This window comes from Salvelinus alpinus, chromosome 14, assembly GCF_045679555.1.
Source record: "Salvelinus alpinus chromosome 14, SLU_Salpinus.1, whole genome shotgun sequence".
Taxonomy (NCBI): domain Eukaryota; kingdom Metazoa; phylum Chordata; class Actinopteri; order Salmoniformes; family Salmonidae; genus Salvelinus; species Salvelinus alpinus.
This window is the reverse complement of record NC_092099.1, coordinates 24,918,306-24,939,427: the sequence shown is the minus strand read 5'-3', so window position 1 is coordinate 24,939,427 and position 21,122 is coordinate 24,918,306. Positions and strand designations below refer to the sequence as shown.

Here is a 21,122-nt window from a genome sequence, read left to right as displayed (position 1 = left end):
TGGAATTTTGTTTACCCATGGTGTGTAGCGGGACTGAAGGGGTGTGGAGTGTGGATATCAGGTTGCTGCTGTGTATACTGTGTTGAACAGCTGAGACACTGATAGTTCCCAAAGAACTACACACACACACTAAACATGCAGGTGAGACACACAGCAGGCTATCTAATGTATGGTGCATACACAAATACAAGCTCTGTACAAACTATCAGTCTCAGTCGGCTTACCTGATGGGAAGTGCTTTAAAGACCAACATAAATGTAATCTGTTGCCTGAGATCCCCAATGTGCCCTGTCTGTGTGTAATAAAGTATATCATACTGTTCTATGATATAATAAAGTAACAGTATGATGTAATAAAGTAACAGTATGATGTAATATAAAAACAGTATGATGTAATATAGTAACAATATGATATAATAAAGTAACATGTATGATGTATAGTGCTGGCAATTAACAGAAATCTCAGTTATTGTTTGGTTTTTAAACAACTAATTGACCAACATCGGTTCAATTATTTGAATTCCATTTCATTCGTTTATATCTGTGAGCTCAATGCGCTCATTTCACAGTTTATCTGGAGATAGATCAGATCCAGCCATAACTTTGCGATGTAGTAGGGAGATGTAGTTTCCAACAGGCCAATATTCTACATAGTTTAGCGCATAAAACGTTGTAATTAACTACAATAACCATAAGCCATTATGCATCTACTTGTTCGGTCTGTGTTTCTTTTTCGTCTGCCACACCGACAGCATCATTGCGCAAAAAATAGTGTAACGACCCTGGGTTTATAAGCAGTAGTATGCAGCATCATCTGGATATGTATGCACAAAAGTTCAACATTCACCTTCTGCTACCATTTCTGTCAAGCCGTCTACGTTTGACGCATACGTTCGATAAATCCAACATGTACCACACCGAACGCACTGCAACTGCCTCTGCGACGCAATGCTGCAAGGCAAACGCAGCGTTTCATTGGAAATTAATGTAATTCTTGTGTACCAAAATGCAAAACGCTGTTGGTGTGTTTGAAGTGATATGTGTTGAGCAGAATGCGCGATGTAAGGGGATATAGAGAGCAGCTGTTGCTTCGCAAGGTGTCTCTACCTGAAAATGCATGATCTAAGTGATTGATAGTCGGCATTCAGTGGCAGGTAGCCTAGCGGTTAAGAGCGTTGGACCAGTAACCAAAAAGTTGTTAGTTCAAATTCCCGAGATGACTAGGTGAAAAATCAGTTTATGTGCCCTTGAGCAAGACACTTAACCCTAGTCACTCTGGATAAGTGTGTCTGCTAAGTGACTTAACATGTAATTACAAATGTGCCTTATTTATTTTGAAGAACACCCAAATAGTGATTTTGTCAGACAGCATAGGCAGTAGCGCTATAAAGATGAGATGATGACTTGGAATTAAATAATAAAGTAATCAAATAATACAGCATTCAACCCAAATAATTGAAACCAAAATGTGATTATTTTTTAATAATCGAACCAAAACCGAACCGACATCAAAAAGCACTAGTCACTTAGCACTAATGATGTAATAAAGTAACAGTATGATGTGCTGTTGTCTCCATCTCTCTGGAGAGTGACACAGAGGGATCAAAGAGACCCACTGGAAATCTCTCAGTTTATTAGACCATGGCTCTCACAATAACAAACAAAGTTAGGCTTGCTTGCTTTATTCCTTTTTTGCTTCTGTGCAAAGTGCTTATTTGTTATTTGTTATTTTTCTGCCCCTGAACTATGTGTTTTTCAGCCAGGTCACCTGTCATACAAGTCAGTATTTTTTTTTATTTAAAAAAAAATGTATTTTATTAACAAATATCAACAAACAAAAGAGGAATAGTCACATGCAAACAAGCATACATACAAACTATTTACATTACCAGGAATCCTAAACAAAAAAATCATATTAATTAATAATACAATAAGTTTTAATTGCCTTTTTGTTTTTCATTTTAGTTAAAGTGGTGCCATATTGTTTAAATTCATTTATAAAGTGAAAAAAGTTTTGAATTAGACCATTTGCATTTGTGAATATGAAATTTACCTAATATTATTAGCAGTTTAATTAAGTATACTACATCTTCATCTATGTCAGAATATCTGAAATAAATCATTATATCAAAACCATTAAAATGTACATCCGGTCATATTTTTTTGTAACAAAATTTGGTGTGTCAATCCCAAAAATTATACTATAAATACTGGCAAAAAACAAATGCAAAATGGTCTCCTTCTCCATTCCACAGAAATCACATTTATAGTCAATATTCAGCTTGAATCTTTCCAAAACATGTTTCACAGGATAAATTCTATGTAACATTTTTAATGAAACTTCCTTTACCTGGTTACTGATACAATATTTGTTAGCAATTTTCCATGCTTTCCCCCATTGTATATCACCATAGATATTTGGCCAAAATAATCTTGCTGAGGGAATTGTAGTATCACAAACAATATTCCTAATCTGTTTATTACTACATTTATCTTTGACGTTAATATTGCCAATGAATATATTTTCATGTAAATCTATGTTACTTACATCAACCACAGAGGAATTTAAAAGAGATACAACCCCCCTTGGAATCACATCATAAACAATTGCATATTCTGGGTTGGCACCCCCCCTGGGGTTGGTGGTGTGGTGTGGGGGCTGTGCTTTGGAAAAGTGGGTGGGGTTATATCCTGCCTGTTTGTCCCTGTCCGGGGGTATCATCGGATGGGGCCACAGTGTCTCCTGACCCCTCCTGTCTCAGCCATCAGTATTTATGCTGCAGTCGTTTATGTGTCGGGGGGCTAGGGTCAGTCTGTTATATCTGGAGTATTTCTCCTGTCTTATCCGGTGTCCTGTGTGAATTTAAGTATGCTCTCTCTAATTCTCTCTTTCTTTCTTTCTCTCTCTCGGAGGACCTGAGCCCTAGGGCCATGCCTGAGGACTACCTGGCATGATGACTCCTTGCTGTCCCCAGTCCACCTGGCCGTGCTGCTGCTACAGTTTCAACTGTTTCAACCTGTTCACCGGACATGCTACCTGTCCCAGACCTTCTACCCGTCCCAGACCTGCTACCTGTCCCTGACCTGCTACCTGTCCCAGACCTGCTGTTTTCAACTCTCTAGAGACCGCAGGAGCGGTAGAGATACTCTCAATGATCGGCTATGAAAAGCCAACTGACATTTACTCCTGAGGTGCTGACTTGTTGCACCCTCGACAACTACTGTGATTATTATTATTTGACCATGCTGGTCATTTATGAACATTTGAACATCTTGGCCATGTTCTGTTAAAATCTCCACCCGGCACAGCCAGAAGAGGACTGGCCACCCCTCATAGCCTGGTTCCTCTCTAGGTTTCTCGCTAGGTTTTGGCCTTTCTAGGGAGTTTTTCCTTGCCACCGTGCTTCTACACCTGCATTGCTTGCTGTTTGGGGTTTTAGGCTGGGTTTCTGTACAGCACTTTGAGATATCAGCTGATGTAAGAAGGGCTATATAAATACATTTGATTTGATTCTTTCGGGGTTATTGGAATTTTAAACTTATCAAGATATTCCCCATATGAGAGTAGATATCCATCCTCATTCAGTAACTGACCAAACAAAATCATTTTATTCTCAAACCAGTTACGAAAAAAAGAGACTTATTTTTAAATCGGCTATCTTTATTGTTCCATGGAAAGTATCTGTGAGGGGAAAAATTATGTTTTTACGCTAACATCCAAGCTAAAATTGCCTGCTTCTGGAATTTGGCCAATTTTACTGGGATTTTCTCAACATCAAAATTATATCGAAGCAAAAATTCTAAACCACCAACACAGTCAAATAAATACTTAGGGAAGACATTCCAAATACTGTTCTGGTTGTTAATATACTTCAGAATCCAATTTATTTAAAGAGTATTATTTAGAGTATTGAAATCTAAAACCTCAAGACCTCCTTGTTCTTGGGTATTAGTGAGAATATCTTTCCGTAGATAGTGAGGCTTGTTCCTCAAAATAAAATTATAAAGAATCTTATCTCTCAGCAACCAGAGGTTCAATTTCTTCTTTGTTTTCTCAATAATGGGGTTAAAGTTTAATTCACTCCTTTGTTTTTCATCCTTGCATATAACAATTCCAATATAAGTAACCTTATCTTTAACTGGGATACCAGATACTTCCTGTAAAACACAGTCCTTGAGTGGAAATTAGACTGACTTATTGATATTAATTTTCAAACCCGAAACTAAGGAAAAGTCTTCAATACAGGAAACTGCGGTACAAGTCGGGAATGACGTGGAAACCGGCCACTAGGGGCAACAGTGAGCGCTGTTACCTTTTTAAGTAGGTTTCACTTTAGCTAGGACACTGTGGACAGGGATGGTGGATAGGTGTAAGCATGTAAGCATGTACTTCTGATTTCAAAGGTTGCAATTTCAAATCCAGTAATATAGCATTTAAAAATATATATTTTTTAAGCCTATACCAAACCTTAACCCTTACCATAACCATTCAGAGTTAATGCATAAGCTTAATAATTTGTAGTTAATGCCTGAACTTAACCCTAACCTTTAAACTTTGGAATGAATGCCTGAACTTAACCTGTAAACACTTTGATATTTGACGTTTGGAACTACTTCGAAATTTGACGTTTGAGAAACATGGATGAACGTCTAAGACTGTGAGAGCTGGTAGGTGTTTTTTCCCCCAGTTACTTTCAAAGGGGTAATGGGGGATGAAAGTATCTGTTTATAGATGTAGGATCTTCATTTGAGCAGTTTAATACAGCAGGAAACTATTCTGGCAGCAACAGGAAATGTGAAATATTATGTGAATTATAATTCATGGACCTTTTTTGTAGGGATTGATACATTTTCATTAGGGCAAATCAAGTCTGACATTTTAAAGTGGAAATTACAAACTCTAGAAGCCTTTTTAAACCGAGAATATGCAACAAGTTTGCGTTTCCTGCTGTGCAGGAAAACTCTCAGCAACAAAAGAGTGATTAAATTAAGATCGTACATCTGCATTCCGATCTCAGAGGAGAGGAGATAAAAGTGGAAACTAAAGAGAAGCAGAGAAAAGCCCATAGTTGGCTTCCTGTGTCCTCAGTGGCAGCACTGTGCTAATTAGGCTGGGTGCCTCTATTGTCGATGTGCTAAATATCCCTGTGTGTGTGTGTGTGTGCGTGTGAGTGGCGTGTGTGTGAGTGTGTGTGGTGTGTGCGTGTATGGCAGTGTGTTTCTATGGGCAATGTGCTAAATATCCCTGTTACACGCTAATGAGCAGCCAGCTAAGCTCAGTTCCACTCACACTCAGCCAGGTCATTGGCTACAGACTGGTTGGAAAATAGCTATGTGTTCTTGTTTATAGAGTAATACTGCTCTCTATTTATACAGCGATTTTACAAGTTCTCAAATCGCTTTAAAGTGTATAGGGTAACTTACTCAGTCCATTACCAATATGTTGCACCATCCTACACTCAGAGTGCTCAGTACTTCCAATCAGAAGGGTCACTCACTGCTATAACTGTGCTAAAGTATTACGTGTGATATTAAATTACAGTAGGGTATGCTGCCAAGCCAATTAAACTGTACAGATGCCAGTGGAGTAATAAAACGTTGGAGGCCCTGGCCGTTCTATCAGCCAGATCTCAGAGAAGATAAGAGAGTCTGGCCTCACATCATCTCTGTCTCTGCTGTCATGGAGTCAGATGACAACTGTGGATCCCATGGAAGTGACGCGTCCTGTTTTCAATACCCACCACCTACTATCGCCACATCCCACCATGGGGTGCTGGCTCGGGGTTGTGAGTGTGTGTGTGTGTGTGTGTGTGTGTGTGTGTGTGTGTGTGTGTGTGTGTGTGTGTGTGTGTGTGTGTGTGTGTGTGTGTGTGTGTGTGTGTGTGTGTGTGTGTGTGTGTGTGTGTGTGTGTGTGTGTGTGTGTGTGTGTGTGATGGGCTTTAACTTGGGGGAGGCAATGTTTCAGTCTCACTGCTTACCCCCTCCCTCTTTGATTTTCTTGTGCATGTGGGGGGTGTCCAGTTGCTGGTACATATTTCTGTGTTGGACCCCTCACCCCCCCACCTAACCCCAGACCACTCCTGTGACCGTCGGGAGAGTGTGGGCAGCAGGCACCTTCAATCAGCCCCCCAAAATAGCACAGGGAGAGGGATCCACGCCCCTGTGAGTTCCCTGACTATCTCCTCCTGCCCAGTCCAGTCCAGCCCAGCCCAGCCCATTCCCGTTCTCAGCAGCCCACAAAGAGACAAAGAGACAAACAGAGAAGAGCCAGGATAAGACCAATACACAGCATAGTGAATTCCATCTTGGAGAAAGAATCTCAGCTTGGAATATATTGGGACACTGGGAATATACACACATAGCTATAGAAGTGTGTTAGTGGACCCAGCATTGACAGACACACTCCGACTGCGGGAAAAGAGTGTGCTTGACTTCTCAGAGGAACACACACGCACATACAGGGCTAGCTGATTGGGCCAAGGGTCTCCATACAGTGGCACTGTGTGTCTGGCCTGTCCTGCACCATGAAGCTGAGTGTGGCTCTGTTCTTCGCGGGGCTGTTCGGGGCTCTGGCGGCCATGTTTGTCCTCCTCTCCTTCGGGACAGATTACTGGCTCCTGGCCTCTGAGACATGCGACGAAGAAACTAACAGAACCATAGGACCTGGGGGTGTTACCATAGAGGTAAGGAACATGGAGTTTCCTGATTACCGTCATGGGATTTTCTGTTGTTATACTTCAAATATTTTAGTCCAATATTTACCTAGTATATACTATAGTCCACTAATTATTATCTATGTAATAATCATGTAATAATGACAAAGTAATAACTTTTCATTGAAACAACCAGCACTACAGCAGGTGGAAACAGCAGGTGAAAGTTAGGAAAGGTTTGGTGTAGCCTCTTTGGGATGTTCCTTTTCCTGGTCCTCTTTTCTTTTTATATCAGTGGTCATAAAATACAAACAAAGGAGACGAAAAAGGAAGCCATTGGTGTAAGATTGGGGGTAACATTGGGTAAGACTATTGTTTTGTCTCTATTTGCTGAATTAAGGGTTAGGGGTTGGAGGTTAGGGTTAGGGTGGGTTTGGGTAGTCTGGGAGGATCAGCTGGTCAGAGACTGATTATAGACCATAGAAGTCAAGGAAAGTTGTTCCTTTTCTGGTTGGAGTCTCCTTAGAGGTAGTGGTGTCGTGGTCAAGGTCAAACCTGGTTCCACTAAACAAAGCCTTGCTGTTTATATAATTAGTTGCATTAGCTGTGTTGGTGCTGGGCTAGAACAAAAATGTGTGTGTGTGGGAGGGGGGGGGCAGACCTTTACAATATGAGCCAGAGGTGGGTGGGTGGGGGGTGGGGCAGCCCTTTACAATATGAGCCAGAGGTGGGTGGGGTGGGGTGGGGGGGGTGGGGGGGCAGCCCTTTACAATATGAGCCAGAGGTGGGTGGGTGGGGGGTGGGGCAGCCCTTTACAATATGAGCCAGAGGTGGGTGGGTGGGGGGTGGGGCAGCCCTTTACAATATGAGCCAGAGGTGGGTGGGTGGGGTTGGGGCAGCCCTTTACAATATGAGCCAGAGGTGGGTGGGTGGGGTTGGGGCAGCCCTTTACAATGCTGAAGTAGCCTACAGTCAATTCCTCTGAAAAGCATTTCCTGTATTATATTACTGCCCTATTAAGACATATTTGTTTTAAAATAGTGATAACATGGACCATCACACTATTTTATTTTCTATTTTAGGACACTTGGGGGTATCCGAAACGAATTATTTGATGATACTTTTTAATCTGGCCTTAGAAATGAGAGTAAAATATGTCAAATCAGGTAATGCCAAATTTAAGTCTGAATGAGAATGCTTGAATGATTGAAATGCATCAGAGAGGTATTGAGGTATTGAGCCAGAGGTGGGTGGGTGGGGGGTGGGGCAGCCCTTTACAATATGAGCCAGAGGTGGGTGGGTGGGGTTGGGGCAGCCCTTTACAATATGAGCCAGAGGTGGGTGGGTGGGGTTGGGGCAGCCCTTTACAATGCTGAAGTAGCCTACAGTCAATTCCTCTGAAAAGCATTTCCTGTATTATATTACTGCCCTATTAAGACATATTTGTTTTAAAATAGTGATAACATGGACCATCACACTATTTTATTTTCTATTTTAGGACACTTGGGGGTATCCGAAACGAATTATTTGATGATACTTTTTAATCTGGCCTTAGAAATGAGAGTAAAATATGTCAAATCAGGTAATGCCAAATTTAAGTCTGAATGAGAATGCTTGAATGATTGAAATGCATCAGAGAGGTATTGACAGGTTCAGGAAAGCAGAAGGAAGATCACCAGCATCATTGTGTATTTCATCTTTCTTAGAGCAGAAGATCAATTAATTTCCCCCAGTCATTATGTGTGGTTTTGTCACTGTTCAAACCGTTCAAATACTAGAGCTAAATTCATAGGAAGAAAACTAATTCAACATGCCTCATTGGCTTTAGAAAACCATTGGTTGCCTGGTCAAACAGCCTCGATTACACCGACAGTGTCATTGCGTTTTGGTACACCAGAAGTACATTAATTTCCCATGGAACGCTGCATTTGCCTTGCAGCATTGTGTTGCAGAGGAAGCTGCAGTGTGTTCTGTGTTCTGTGTGGTGCATACGTTCGATTTATCCAATGTGTGCATCAAATTGTATGAGTAGACCTGGCAGAAATAGTAGCGAAAGGTGAATGTTGAACTTTTGTTGCTCACAATTTTCGATTACATAATGAAAAGTTTGACTGCAGAATTTATTATGCAGCATTGATGCAATGACGCTGTCAGTCTGTTGAAGGCGTCAGAGGCCTAAAGCACACAGTCGCAGTTTAAAAAACAACAACAATATTGATAAAACTGGGGGGGACAAAAATGCAATTTCAGAATGTGTGGGGGGACATGTCCACCCCGTCCCTAGCGAAAGTCGTGCCCCACTACAGTGTACATGCCTCCCTAGGGGCTTCTAGTGAAACCAGACACTGTTTAATGCAGTTGCTCTGCAACCATCCAGCAAATGAGACACGTTGGATTCCTGAGTGATAGAAATACAAACGTCAGTATTTACAACACCACAGTGATATGTAGTTGAATATCAAATATCACCCACTACAGCAGATCCAGGTCCTCACAATGAGCAATGACAAAGGAATGTCTGCATGATATCCATACTATCAAACCACGTACACTGTATGTACCCATGTTGTAGTATTGTTAAAGACAATAGACATATAGACATATTGCACATAGACATATCCTCAGTGTTATGTCCTAGAGAGCGAGAGAGAGAGAGAGAGAGAGAGAGAGAGAGAGAGAGAGAGAGAGAGAGAGAGAGAGAGAGAGAGAGAGAGAGAGAGAGAGAGAGAGAGAGAGAGAGAGAGAGAGAGAGAGAGAGAGAGAGAGAGCAGTGGGCACTGAGAAGCAGAGGGAGAGCAAAAGAGAGACATTGGGAATAGGAGAGAAAAGGGGAATGAAAGCAGCTGTTCTAGCTAGAAAGGACTCTCGGTTCTGACTCAACACACTTCCCACAACCCCACAGGAAGCTAAAGGTGCTCCCTCAGCGTGACCCTTGACCTTACAGTCAGCAGTTGTAGCACTAGCACCATATACTATGACAACATTTATGTGAACCAGCTGGCAAGGTACGACATAATACATGACATTATGGCTAATGCTAGAAAAGAAAATACCAGGCAAAATGTGAAGACGACTAAGAGTTTTTATGACATGTTATTACGTCATTGTTATGGCTGTAATATGAAGGACTTATGATGGAGTGTTCTACTAATGTGTTACTATTATTATCTTCCCTGAGCGTGGTGACATGATTCTGGTGGAACCCGGTATGGGGTTCCCCCCAGACACCACCTTCTACCACGAGGGCTTCTTCTGGAGGTGCTCCTTCGGGGGAAACCTGGACGATGACACCCTCTTGAAGTTCTGGATCAGTAAGTCAGATAACATATTCTGCAAATTCTGTTAAATTTAACACTGAGCAAGTGTCTACATGGGTCCACACTTTTAAAATATTAAATTAACACTGTGAATTAACACTTTCAAGCATGAATTAACACTTTCAATGTGACGCAATAACACCTCATATGCTATTTTTAATACTAGCAAGTGTATATAGTTTACACCAATGGGGAAAGCAATAACACCTCATATAGTATTTTTAACCATTACAGCAAGAAGTCTATCTCTTGATGAGGTCACTCAGTGTTGGGTTAAGGACATTACAATAACATTAACATGTTTTGATTGCTACATGTGCTTATGTAACCATTTCAAAAGACTACATTGCTGAAAACAGACACACTCATACTTTAAATAACATAACCATAGACCACTAAAACTGATACAACACTTCCACTTACGGTTGGCCAAAAATAACTAATTGAAAGCAACGTCGCCCACTAAGACATGCCTCCAATATAATTTCTAAGTGTGCCTTGCCTTTTCAAGGGAATTGTAGAGTTACCACCCATGACTACATTTGTTTGTAACAGAGACATGGTTATTGAATTCATTCATCTTCAGTCCTTTGGACTTCACCGAGTGAGTTTTGACTGTAGGTGAATGTTATCACTAATTAAACTGTTTTTGAAAATGCATTACATATATTACAAGGCCTTACTTTGATGATCAAGTTTTACCATATCACAGTGATGTTAGGAACCTCATGGTTTACAGGCCTCATGCGGTCTGCAAGTCAAATTATGCTGGCATGTAATTCATATTGGAATTCAGCCAAAGCAGCCAACAGTTGGAATTTTTATTCCCCTGCAAGCTGCATGCAGAATGACTGTCAGGGTTAGGAACATTAATAAAAGAGACTACCAACACCATTTTAACTGGAACAACCATTTTTGTAACCTGGTGCAATAAATTTAACTAACTGATTGGATTAGTTTAGAAAAATGTATGTTATTCATCTTTGTGTGGCATAAGATTAATCAAACAATTAATGTACACAAACACAGATATTAAAAACAATCCTAAAAATCTACCTGCAGTAGAGCATGCTGGGAAATATGATAATGGACGTGGTTTTGACGGGAACGTTTTACTCTCCGCAGAGTAATATTGACACAATCACACTCTCACATTCAACACCGGTTATTCACTCTTAGAGAGTTAATTCAACTCCTGAATCAACACTAGAAATGTTACACAGAAAAATCAACACTAGGTAACACTGGCCAATTTCCTGTGTACTTGTATTAAGTATAACACTGGGGTTTTGGCCATGCACAATATGCTGGTTTGTATACTCGGACAAAGTGTGAAAACGAAAAAAGCCCCAATGCTTTTAAAGTAGGCATGTACAATGCATGTGTTTATATGCATGTTTGGATATTGGGAAACACATATGACTGAAGCTTTAGACCCTACCTCTCCATTCTCTACTCTCACTCTCTTTCACTCTATCCCATTACTTTCTTTCATCTACATTTGGGCCAGTACAGGGACAATAGAACAATGCAAACAGTTCATGAAAGTCATTAAGGTGAATCACTTGTTTATCGAATGTGACTTCTGATGCTTTGACGTAGTATGAGACTCCTATCATGAGATGTTATGTCATGTGACTCTATGGAAAGGCTGTATCATGTGATGTTATTCAAGTCCTTTTTCATCTGATGAGATGTGTTGAAAATCTCTAATAGGGAACATCCAGGGAGGGTCATTGTCACAAACACCCTAAAGCTCAGGGAACGACCTGGCGAGGGTCTGCTGAATTCCACAGGGCAGAGGAGAGAGGGAGAGAGGAGGAAGATAAATAGATAAATAGATAAAAAAGAAAGTATTAAGAGTACAAATTAGATTACATTTAATTCAATTATCAAATTTAATGCATTCAATAAAACCTGAAGACTATGCCAGCTTAGTCTCTGTATTGATCCTACTAGTATATGCTGTCTTTATAATATAAGGGCCCTTGATGGGGAGAGGATATTTGCTAATGCCAGTGCCACAACCCATTGCTTTGTTTATTAGTTCTATAATGTGATATGATTTAATGTATCTAACAATGGGCCTGTTTGTCTCTCCCTAGCCAATCAGCCCCACTCTAAAGTCTGCACACACGCCTACCTCTTCCCCTTTCCTGTGTCTCAACAGACTCACAACGCCACCGCATATGACTCCGCAATCAGTAAGTCTCTCTCTCTCTCTCTCTCTCTCTCTCTCTCTCTCTCTCTCTCTCTCTCAATTCAATTCAATTCAATTCAAGGGGCTTTATTGGCATGGGAAACATGTGTTAACATTGCCAAAGCAAGTGAGGTAGGTAATATACAAAAGTCAAATAAACAATAAAAATGAACAGTAAACATTACACATACAGAAGTTTCAAAACAATAAAGACATTACAAATGTCATATTATATATATGCAGTGTTGTAACAATGTACAAATGGTTAAAGCACACAAGTTAAAATAAATAAACATAAATATGGGTTGTATTTACAGTGGTGTTTGTTCTTCACTGGTTGCCCTTTTCTTGTGGCAACAGGTCACAAATCTTGCTGCTGTGATGGCACACTGTGGAATTTCACCCAGTAGATATGGGAGTTTATCAAAATTGGATTTGTTTTCGAATTCTTTGTGGATCTGTGTAATCTGAGGGAAATATGTCTCTCTAATATGGTCATACATTGGGCAGGAGGTTAGGAAGTGCAGCTCAGTTTCCACCTCATTTTGTGGGCAGTGTGCACATAGCCTGTCTTCTCTTGAGAGCCATGTCTGCCTACGGCGGCCTTTCTCAATAGCAAGGCTATGCTCACTGAGTCTGTACATAGTCAAAGCTTTCCTTAAGTTTGGGTCAGTCACAGTGGTCAGGTATTCTGCCACTGTGTACTCTCTGTTTAGGGCCAAATAGCATTCTAGTTTGCTCTGTTTTTTTGTTAATTCTTTCCAATGTGTCAAGTAATTATCTTTTTGTTTTCTCATGATTTGGTTGGGTCTAATTGTGCTGTTGTCCTGGGGCTCTGTGGGGTGTGTTTGTGTTTGTGAACAGAGCCCTAGGACCAGCTTGCTTAGGGGACTCTTCTCCAGGTTCATCTCTCTGTAGGTGATGGCTTTGTTATGGAAGGTTTGGGAATCGCTTCCTTTTAGGTGGTTGTAGAATTTAACGGCTCTTTTCTGGATTTTGATAATTAGTGGGTATCGGCCTAATTCTGCTCTGCATGCATTATTTGGTGTTCTACGTTGTACACGGAGGATATTTTTGCAGAATTCTGCATGCAGAGTCTCAATTTGGTGTTTGTCCCATTTTGTGAAATCTTGGTTGGTGAGCGGACCCCAGACCTCACAACCATAAAGGGCAATGGGCTCTATGACTGATTCAAGTATTTTTAGCCAGATCCTAATTGGTATGTTGAAATTTATGTTCCTTTTGATGGCATAGAAGGCCCTTCTTGCCTTGTCTCTCAGATCGTTCACAGCTTTGTGGAAGTTACCTGTGGTGCTGATGTTTAGGCCGAGGTATGTATAGTTTTTTGTGTGCTCTAGGGCAACGGTGTCTAGATGGAATTTGTGGTCCTGGTGACTGGACCTTTTTTGGAACACCATTATTTTGGTCTTACTGAGATTTACTGTCAGGGCCCAGGTCTGACAGAATCTGTGCAGAAGATCTAGGTGCTGCTGTAGGCCCTCCTTGGTTGGTGACAGAAGCACCAGATCATCAGCAAACAGTAGACATTTGACTTCGGATTCTAGTAGGGTGAGACCGGGTGCTGCAGACTGTTCTAGTGCCCGCGCCAATTCGTTGATATATATGTTGAAGAGGGTGGGGCTTAAGCTGCATCCCTGTCTCACCCCACGACCCTGTGTGAAGAAATGTGTGTGTTTTTTGCCAATTTTAACCGCACACTTGTTGTTTGTGTACATGGATTTTATAATGTCGTATGTTTTACCCCCAACACCACTTTCCATCAATTTGTATAGCAGACCCTCATGCCAAATTGAGTCGAAGGCTTTTTTGAAATCAACAAAGCATGAGAAGACTTTGCCTTTGTTTTGGTTTGTTTGGTTGTCAATTAGGGTGTGTAGGGTGAATACATGGTCTGTTGTACGGTAATTTGGTAAAAAGCCAATTTGACATTTGCTCAGTACATTGTTTTCATTGAGGAAATGTACGAGTCTGCTGTTAATGATAATGCAGAGTATTTTCCCAAGGTTACTGTTGACGCATATTCCACGGTAGTTATTGGGGTCAAATTTGTCTCCACTTTTGTGGATTGGGGTGATCAGTCCTTGGTTCCAAATATTGGGGAAGATGCCAGAGCTAAGGACGATGTTAAAGAGTTTTAGTATAGCCAATTGGAATTTGTTGTCTGTATATTTGATCATTTCATTAAGGATACCATCAACACCACAGGCCTTTTTGGGTTTGAGGGTTTTTATTTTGTCCTGTAACTCATTCAAGGTAATTGGAGAATCCAATGGGTTCTGGTAGTCTTTAATAGTTGATTCTAGGATTTGTATTTGATCATGTATATGTTTTTGTTGTTTATTCTTTGTTATAGAGCCAAAAAGATTGGAGAAGTGGTTTACCCATACATCTCCATTTTGGATAGATAATTCTTCGTGTTGTTGTTTGTTTAGTGTTTTCCAATTTTCCCAGAATTGGTTAGAGTCTATGGAGTCTTCAATTACATTGAGCTGATTTCTGACGTGCTGTTCCTTCTTTTTCCGTAGTGTATTTCTGTATTGTTTTAGTGATTCGCCATAGTGAAGGCGTAGACTCAGGTTTTCCGGGTCTCTATGTTTTTGGTTGGACAGGTTCCTCAATTTATTTCTTAGATTTTTGCATTCTTTATCAAACCATTTGTCATTGTTGTTCATTTTCTTCGGTTTTCTATTTGAGATTTTTAGATTTGATAGGGAAGCTGAGAGGTCAAATATACTGTTAAGATTTTCTACTGCCAAGTTTACACCTTCACTATTGCAGTGGAACATTTTACCCAGGAAGTTGTCTAAAAGGGATTGAATTTGCTGTTGCCTAATTGTTTTTTGGTAGGTTTCCAAACTGCATTCCTTCCATCTATAGCATTTCTTAATGTTACTCAGTTCCTTTGGCTTTGATGCCTCATGATTGAGTATTGCTCTGTTCAAGTAGACTGTGATTTTGCTGTGGTCTGATAGGGGTGTCAGTGGGCTGACTGTGAACGCTCTGAGAGACTCTGGGTTGAGGTCAGTGATAAAGTAGTCTACAGTGCTACTGCCAAGAGATGAGCTATAGGTGAACCTACCATAGGAGTCCCCTCGAAGCCTACCATTGACTATGTACATACCCAGCGTGCGACAGAGCTGCAGGAGTTGTGACCCGTTTTTGTTGGTTATGTTGTCATAGTTGTGCCTAGGGGGGCATATGGGGGAGGGAATGCTGTCACCTGCAGGCAGGTGTTTGTCCCCCTGTGTGCTGAGGGTGTCAGGTTCTTGTCCAGTTCTGGCATTTAGGTCGCCACAGACTAATACATGTCCCTGGGCCTGGAAATGATTGATTTCCCCCTCCAGGATGGAGAAGCTGTCTTTATTAAAGTATGGGGATTCTAGTGGGGGGATATAGGTAGCACACAGGAGGACATTTTTCTCTGTTAAGATAATTTCCTTTTGAATTTCTAGCCAAATGTAAAATGTTCCTGTTTTGATTAATTTAATGGAGTGAGTTAGGTCTGCTCTATACCAAATTAGCATTCCCCCTGAGTCCCTTCCCTGTTTCACACCTGGTAGTTTGGTGGATGGGACTACCAGCTCTCTGTAACCTAGAGGGCAACCAGTGGGTCCGTCTCCGCTATACCATGTTTCTTGCAGGATGACAATGTCTGCATTACCGATTTCTTTGGTGAAGTCCGTGTTCCTGCTCTTTAGGCCAAAGGCAGATGACCTCAGGCCTTGGATATTCCAGGATGATATAGTGAAGGCTTTTTGTTCCATAAAGTGTCCAATGTTGTTGGCCGTGTGGTTTGGCCTCAGGCCAGTAAGTGTGAGCAGAGCCTGCTGAGCATCTGGTACATGCCGTTGGCTTGGGCGAGTGTAAGAGTGGGGGTTGGGCCTGTTTGCCCGCTCACTACCTGGGCGTATGTGTGACTTCCATGTTGATGCTCTCTTTGCGGGGGTGGGGTGCATGGGGTGGGCAGGAGTGGCATAGGTCTGATCTGAGGGGGCCTAAATGGGGTGTGGGCATGGTTGATGTGGGGGGGTGTTGATTGGTTGGGGTGGGGGTGTGGATGTGTCTGGGGGTGCTGTGGTCTGGATGTAAGTCCTCTTGGCGTGGGTCCTCTATGTGTAGGTCCACGGGGGGGTCCTGCAGGTCTTGGAGGGTGTCTCGCTGGTCTGGGTGGGGTGTCTATTGATCTGTTGCTCCTGTGTGAAGTGTTGGGGCTGCGTTTGAGAGCGATGTCCTTTAGAGTCCGGACAAAGGTGGGCACTGCTGCCTTATAGAGGTGGACCTGGTCATAGAGGCTGTTCAAGTCCAGGGTGGAGTGGTGGGCCAGGAAAACATTTGGTTTTGAGGCACAGTCACGGGAAATGCTTGCGTTTACCCGCTGTATTGTAGCAGGGTGGAAGTCTTTTCGTGGTAGCAGGGTGGAGATAACCACTTGTGCATTGGGGAAAGTAGAAGAAGCTTTTTCAATCACTCCCTTCAGTGCTGTGGCCACCCTTTCCTGCTTTGCTCTCAGGTCGTTTGTGCCTGTGTGTATTATTATGTGGCTAGGTGAGCCTAGTTTGTCCTCAGACAGAAGGTCTAGGGCGCGCTGGGTGTTTGGACACCAGAGTTTAGACACACTGTGTTTGGGAAAAAGTTTTTTTTCTTCTATATATTTCCCATTTGAGTCCATAAGGAGAACAATCTGTGTCTTGTGTTTGTTCTCAGTGGGTGTGGGGGGGTTGTCAGGAGGGCTATCAGGGTGGCTGACAGGGGGGGTGCTCAGGGGGGGTGAGAGCTGCTGGGCTTGGGTTTTTTCTTTTGTCTGTTCTGCTGTGATGTTGACTCTATGGTCAGGGTCTGGTGTGGACTGTTCTGCTGTGGTGTCGAGACTTTTGTCCGGTGCTGAGGTGGGCTGTTCTGCTGGCATCTCTGTGGGGATGGCCACCTCCCTAGTGGGTTGTTCTCTGTCACATGCCATCCCCCTCAACCTCTCCTCCAGCAGTCTGATCCTCTCCTCCATCCCCCTCTCCCTCTCCTCCAGCAGTCTGATCCTCTCCTCTAGTGCTTTGTTCTGCTCCTGCTTCTGCTCTTTCTCCTGTTGAAGTTGTCTCACCACTGTCCAGAGTGCAGATATGTCTCTCTCCACCTCCAGCTCTCCTGGTCTGGTTAAGGGGTTGTTGTGCTGGACTGTTGTCTGGGTCTGTGCTGACTGGAGTGTAATCACCTGCTGTTCCAGCTCCACCTGCCTTACCTCCAGCTGGGTGAATTTATCCTTCATTTCAATGAGGGAGAAGTGCTCTGTACTGGGAGGTTGACTGTCTGCTGAGGGTTGCTCGTCTGTGGGGTTATATGATGAAGAGGTCTGGTCTGACCCGCTTGGGGTGGGGGTATCTTTATCAAGGGAGAGCTTCTCCTGCTGGGCTAATTCTTTGATTAGGTGAAAGTCCAGCTGAAACTGTTTGGGGTTGCCCTGTACCAATACTGTTCCAGACTTATATAGATTTATGTTAGCTGACTCAGAGTCCTCGTTGTCAAGTATCCTGAGTTTCCACCCCTCGTTAACCCCCCCTCTCTTAACAGAGGGGTAGTGTGCTAATATAGCACTGTGCCATGCCAGGGGATGGTTTGTGTGGAAGATAAGGTTGCTGATGTTCCCATTTTTGTAATAGTCAGCAAAAAGTGTCTCTTGATTTTCCATAAGGAGCTTCATTTTGTGCTCTTTTCTTGCCTTATCATTCTTTACACTCACAGGGTACTGTATTTTAATTACCTCTGAACAGCAGGAGGGAGCTTCTAAGGCCTCTCCATTTGGTTGGGGTAGACTATTCGACTCTCCTGCCATTGTTGGGCTAATGGTCTTTGACACCTCTCACTTGACACGTCAGTGCTAGTTGAAGCTGTATCAAGTCAGTTACAGTTGAATACAGTTGAAGCTGTATCTCTCTCAGTTCCACAAAAAATCCAAGTTTAACTAACTCTAAATCTATCTTTTTTAAAGAAAATGCTGAAAAATGCAGGAGCTCATCTGATCATCTGATCATGACCTCTCTCTCTCTCTCTCTCCTTGTTAGCTAGCTAGCTTCTTTCAGGAGAGTCCCTAGCAACTGCCTAGCAACAGGTAAACAACTTAGCTAGCTAAGAAAATTGTATAATTTTACTTTTTTCGAAGGCCTTTCTTCTTTGTTTGCTGCTTGTTTGGTCTCCTAATCAGTCTTGCAGTTTTCTTTTGCTTTTTTTCGATATACTTTCCTCTAAAAACCATGTAAAATTCAATATTTTTAGGAGCTCATCTTTTCAGCTGTTGCTGCTTAATTTGGAACTCCGGAACTCTCTCTCTCTCTCTCTCTCTCTCTCTCTCTCTCTCTCTCTCTCTCTCTCTCTCTCTCTCTCTCTCTCTCTCTCTCTCTCTCTCTCTCTCTCTCTCTCTCTCTCTCTCTCTCTCTCTCTCTCTCTCTCTCTCTCTCTCTCTCTCTCTCTCTCTCTCTCTCTCTCTCTCTCTCTCTCTCTCTCTCTCTCTCTCTTTCTCTCTCTCTCTCTATATATATTGTGAGATTGTGAGTGTTCACATATGCTTGTGTATGAGTATTCAAATCAAAGTATAATTCTGTTGCTCACTGGTTGCCATGGTTCTAACAATGATTGACATTCCTATTGTCCAGTCTACAGAGGCTTCTGGAGTATCTTCATGCTAATTGGGGTGGCTGCCGTCGTTTTAGGTGGGTTCTTCATCATCTGCGCCGCCCCATTTGCCAGTCACCGTCTATATAAGGCTGGGGGTGTGCTCTTCCTGACATCTGGTGAGTTATTGGCCTATATCATCATAATTTTTAGGATACAACATTTAAGATAGGCTTGAGCACAACAGTTTATCTCTGTTGAAGGGATGTATGAAGATGAAGAGCTCATGAATACCATCACTAATACAAATATCTGCTGCAGCCAATCTGATACAGTCTACCGCTGTCTCTCTCTCTCTTACTCCACCTATCCCTCCCTCCCTCCTCCCCACAGCTCTGTTCCTTCTCGGTGTGGTGGTGATGTATGTGCTGTGGGTGGAGGTGCTGGATGTGGTGCAGGTCTACGTTGACCACCAGCGCTCCTCTGTTTGTCCCACCTTTGACCTCACCATCCACTACGGCCTATCCTTCTTCTTCGCCCCTGTCGGCATCTCCTTCTGCCTGCTGGCAGGACTCCTTTTCCTCCTCATTGGTCGGTCCGTACAGATGCAGTACCACTGATTGGTGTCGCTGTGGCAAGAGTGTGATGATGCCCATGGTAGAGGGCGGGGCAGTGAGGCTTCCGGAACGCTGCAACGGTTGTTTAATTTGTTTAATTGAAGAAGTCAAATGAAATTCCAATTTAAAAAATGTCTCATAGCTAAGCATTGAGGTAAATTGGAATTTGAATTTCAGTTTACTTCCTGAATTGACTTCATTGAAAAGGAATTGACCCCAACCCTGCTCTGTAACTTCAAGAATGTGTCGGAAATCTCTGTGTTCTGTCAATCATCCATAAATGGAATGGGACTTCTTTGAACTCCGTGGTGTCACTGATTTGACAGGTTACAATGACATGTTTCAGTCACTGCAAGTGTTTGACAGAGTTCCACCCAACATGACACCCTATACCATCATATTAGTGCACTACTTTCACCAGAGCCTCTATAGGGAATAGGGTACCATTTGAGACACAGCCAACGCCTCAGTCCCCCATCACTACATGCTCTTCACCTGACACCTACAGTACTGAGAGACACAGGATTGGTTGGTTGAACTGTGGTGGCGGCTGTTGGTGATTTGCTTATACAGGTTGTCGGCGGTCACATGTCACATGTTGCCATAGCAGCGAGTTGGGAATGACTATGGTATAGGATGTTTTGTTTGTTGAATTCTTTGTCTTTGTATTTGTATTTTTAGTCAAATGGTTTTAGAAGGCTGCTCCTGTCATTTGCTGAGTGTGTTGAGGTGTGCTTTAACATAAATGAAGGGTGAACAAGTCACTCTCTATAGATTTGATTACCACTTTATAAATATAATACACGTGTATTCCTTTTTCAATTATTAACACATTTTGAGAGAAATGTGAATGCCTTACCATTATATAAGCATGCGGTGTGAAGAGTTAGAATTAAGGTATAGAAATCAAGATTAGGGGCTCTATTCAATCTGGATCGCTGAAGCGTTACATATTACGTGATAGAAATGTAAAGATGATTTCTGATTGAGCGGACATATGTAGCTCTGGTTAAAATGTTTTAGTAAAGTATTTGTTTGCTTTGTAAATAGTAGACACTGTAATGAAATTACTACATGCAGTTTAAACATAAATAAATTGATAACATTTGTTTCATGAATGTGTTTTTTTGTTGCCATTTTATTCTAAATGAAAGTCTGTTGATTACTTGAACATACAAATAAAAAAGGGCTGGGATCTTAGGATCTCATGATCAAACATACTCACAGCAAATTCTCCAGTGTTAAATCAACACTGAAAGAGTGGGACCATATACACACTGGAACTAGTATTAAATTAACACACTACTTAGTGTAAAACCTTATTTGAGTATTTCCCAGACTACCTTTTTTGAGTTACCACCCATGACTGTATTTGTTAGTGACAGAGACATCATTGTCGCAATCATCCATTTTCTGAAACTCATACACATTACTTTGAACCAAAACCATGCCCATCATTATCATATTTCCCAAAATGATCTATTGCAGGTTGATTGAAAAATATGTTTTAATATGTGTGTTTTTGAGTGTATGTTGATAGATTGATAAATTAATGTTATGTTACACAAAGATAAATCATGTTATGTTTTCTAAACTAATCCAATCAGTGCGTTAGAATTTTGCACCTGTTACTGGAATGGTTTACGTGGTCTCACAATGTTTCTAACCTCATTCACAATGCAAATTGCAGGTGAATAACAATTCCAACAGCTGGATG

The 21,122-nt window shown here is 41.9% G+C and overlaps 1 protein-coding gene across 1 annotated transcript; it reads left to right on the top strand.

Annotated features, from left to right (window-relative positions):
- Nucleotides 1-6,164: 6,164 nt before the first annotated feature.
- LOC139538634 (transmembrane protein 182-like) lies at nucleotides 6,165-20,523 on the top strand. The gene is made up of 5 exons (XM_071340906.1): nucleotides 6,165-6,683; nucleotides 9,832-9,964; nucleotides 12,076-12,174; nucleotides 18,830-18,967; nucleotides 19,182-20,523. Exons 1-5 carry the CDS (start codon nucleotides 6,525-6,527, stop codon nucleotides 19,406-19,408), a joined length of 756 nt encoding a protein of 251 aa, XP_071197007.1. The 5' UTR covers nucleotides 6,165-6,524; the 3' UTR covers nucleotides 19,409-20,523.
- The last annotated feature ends 599 nt before the right edge of the window (nucleotides 20,524-21,122 follow it).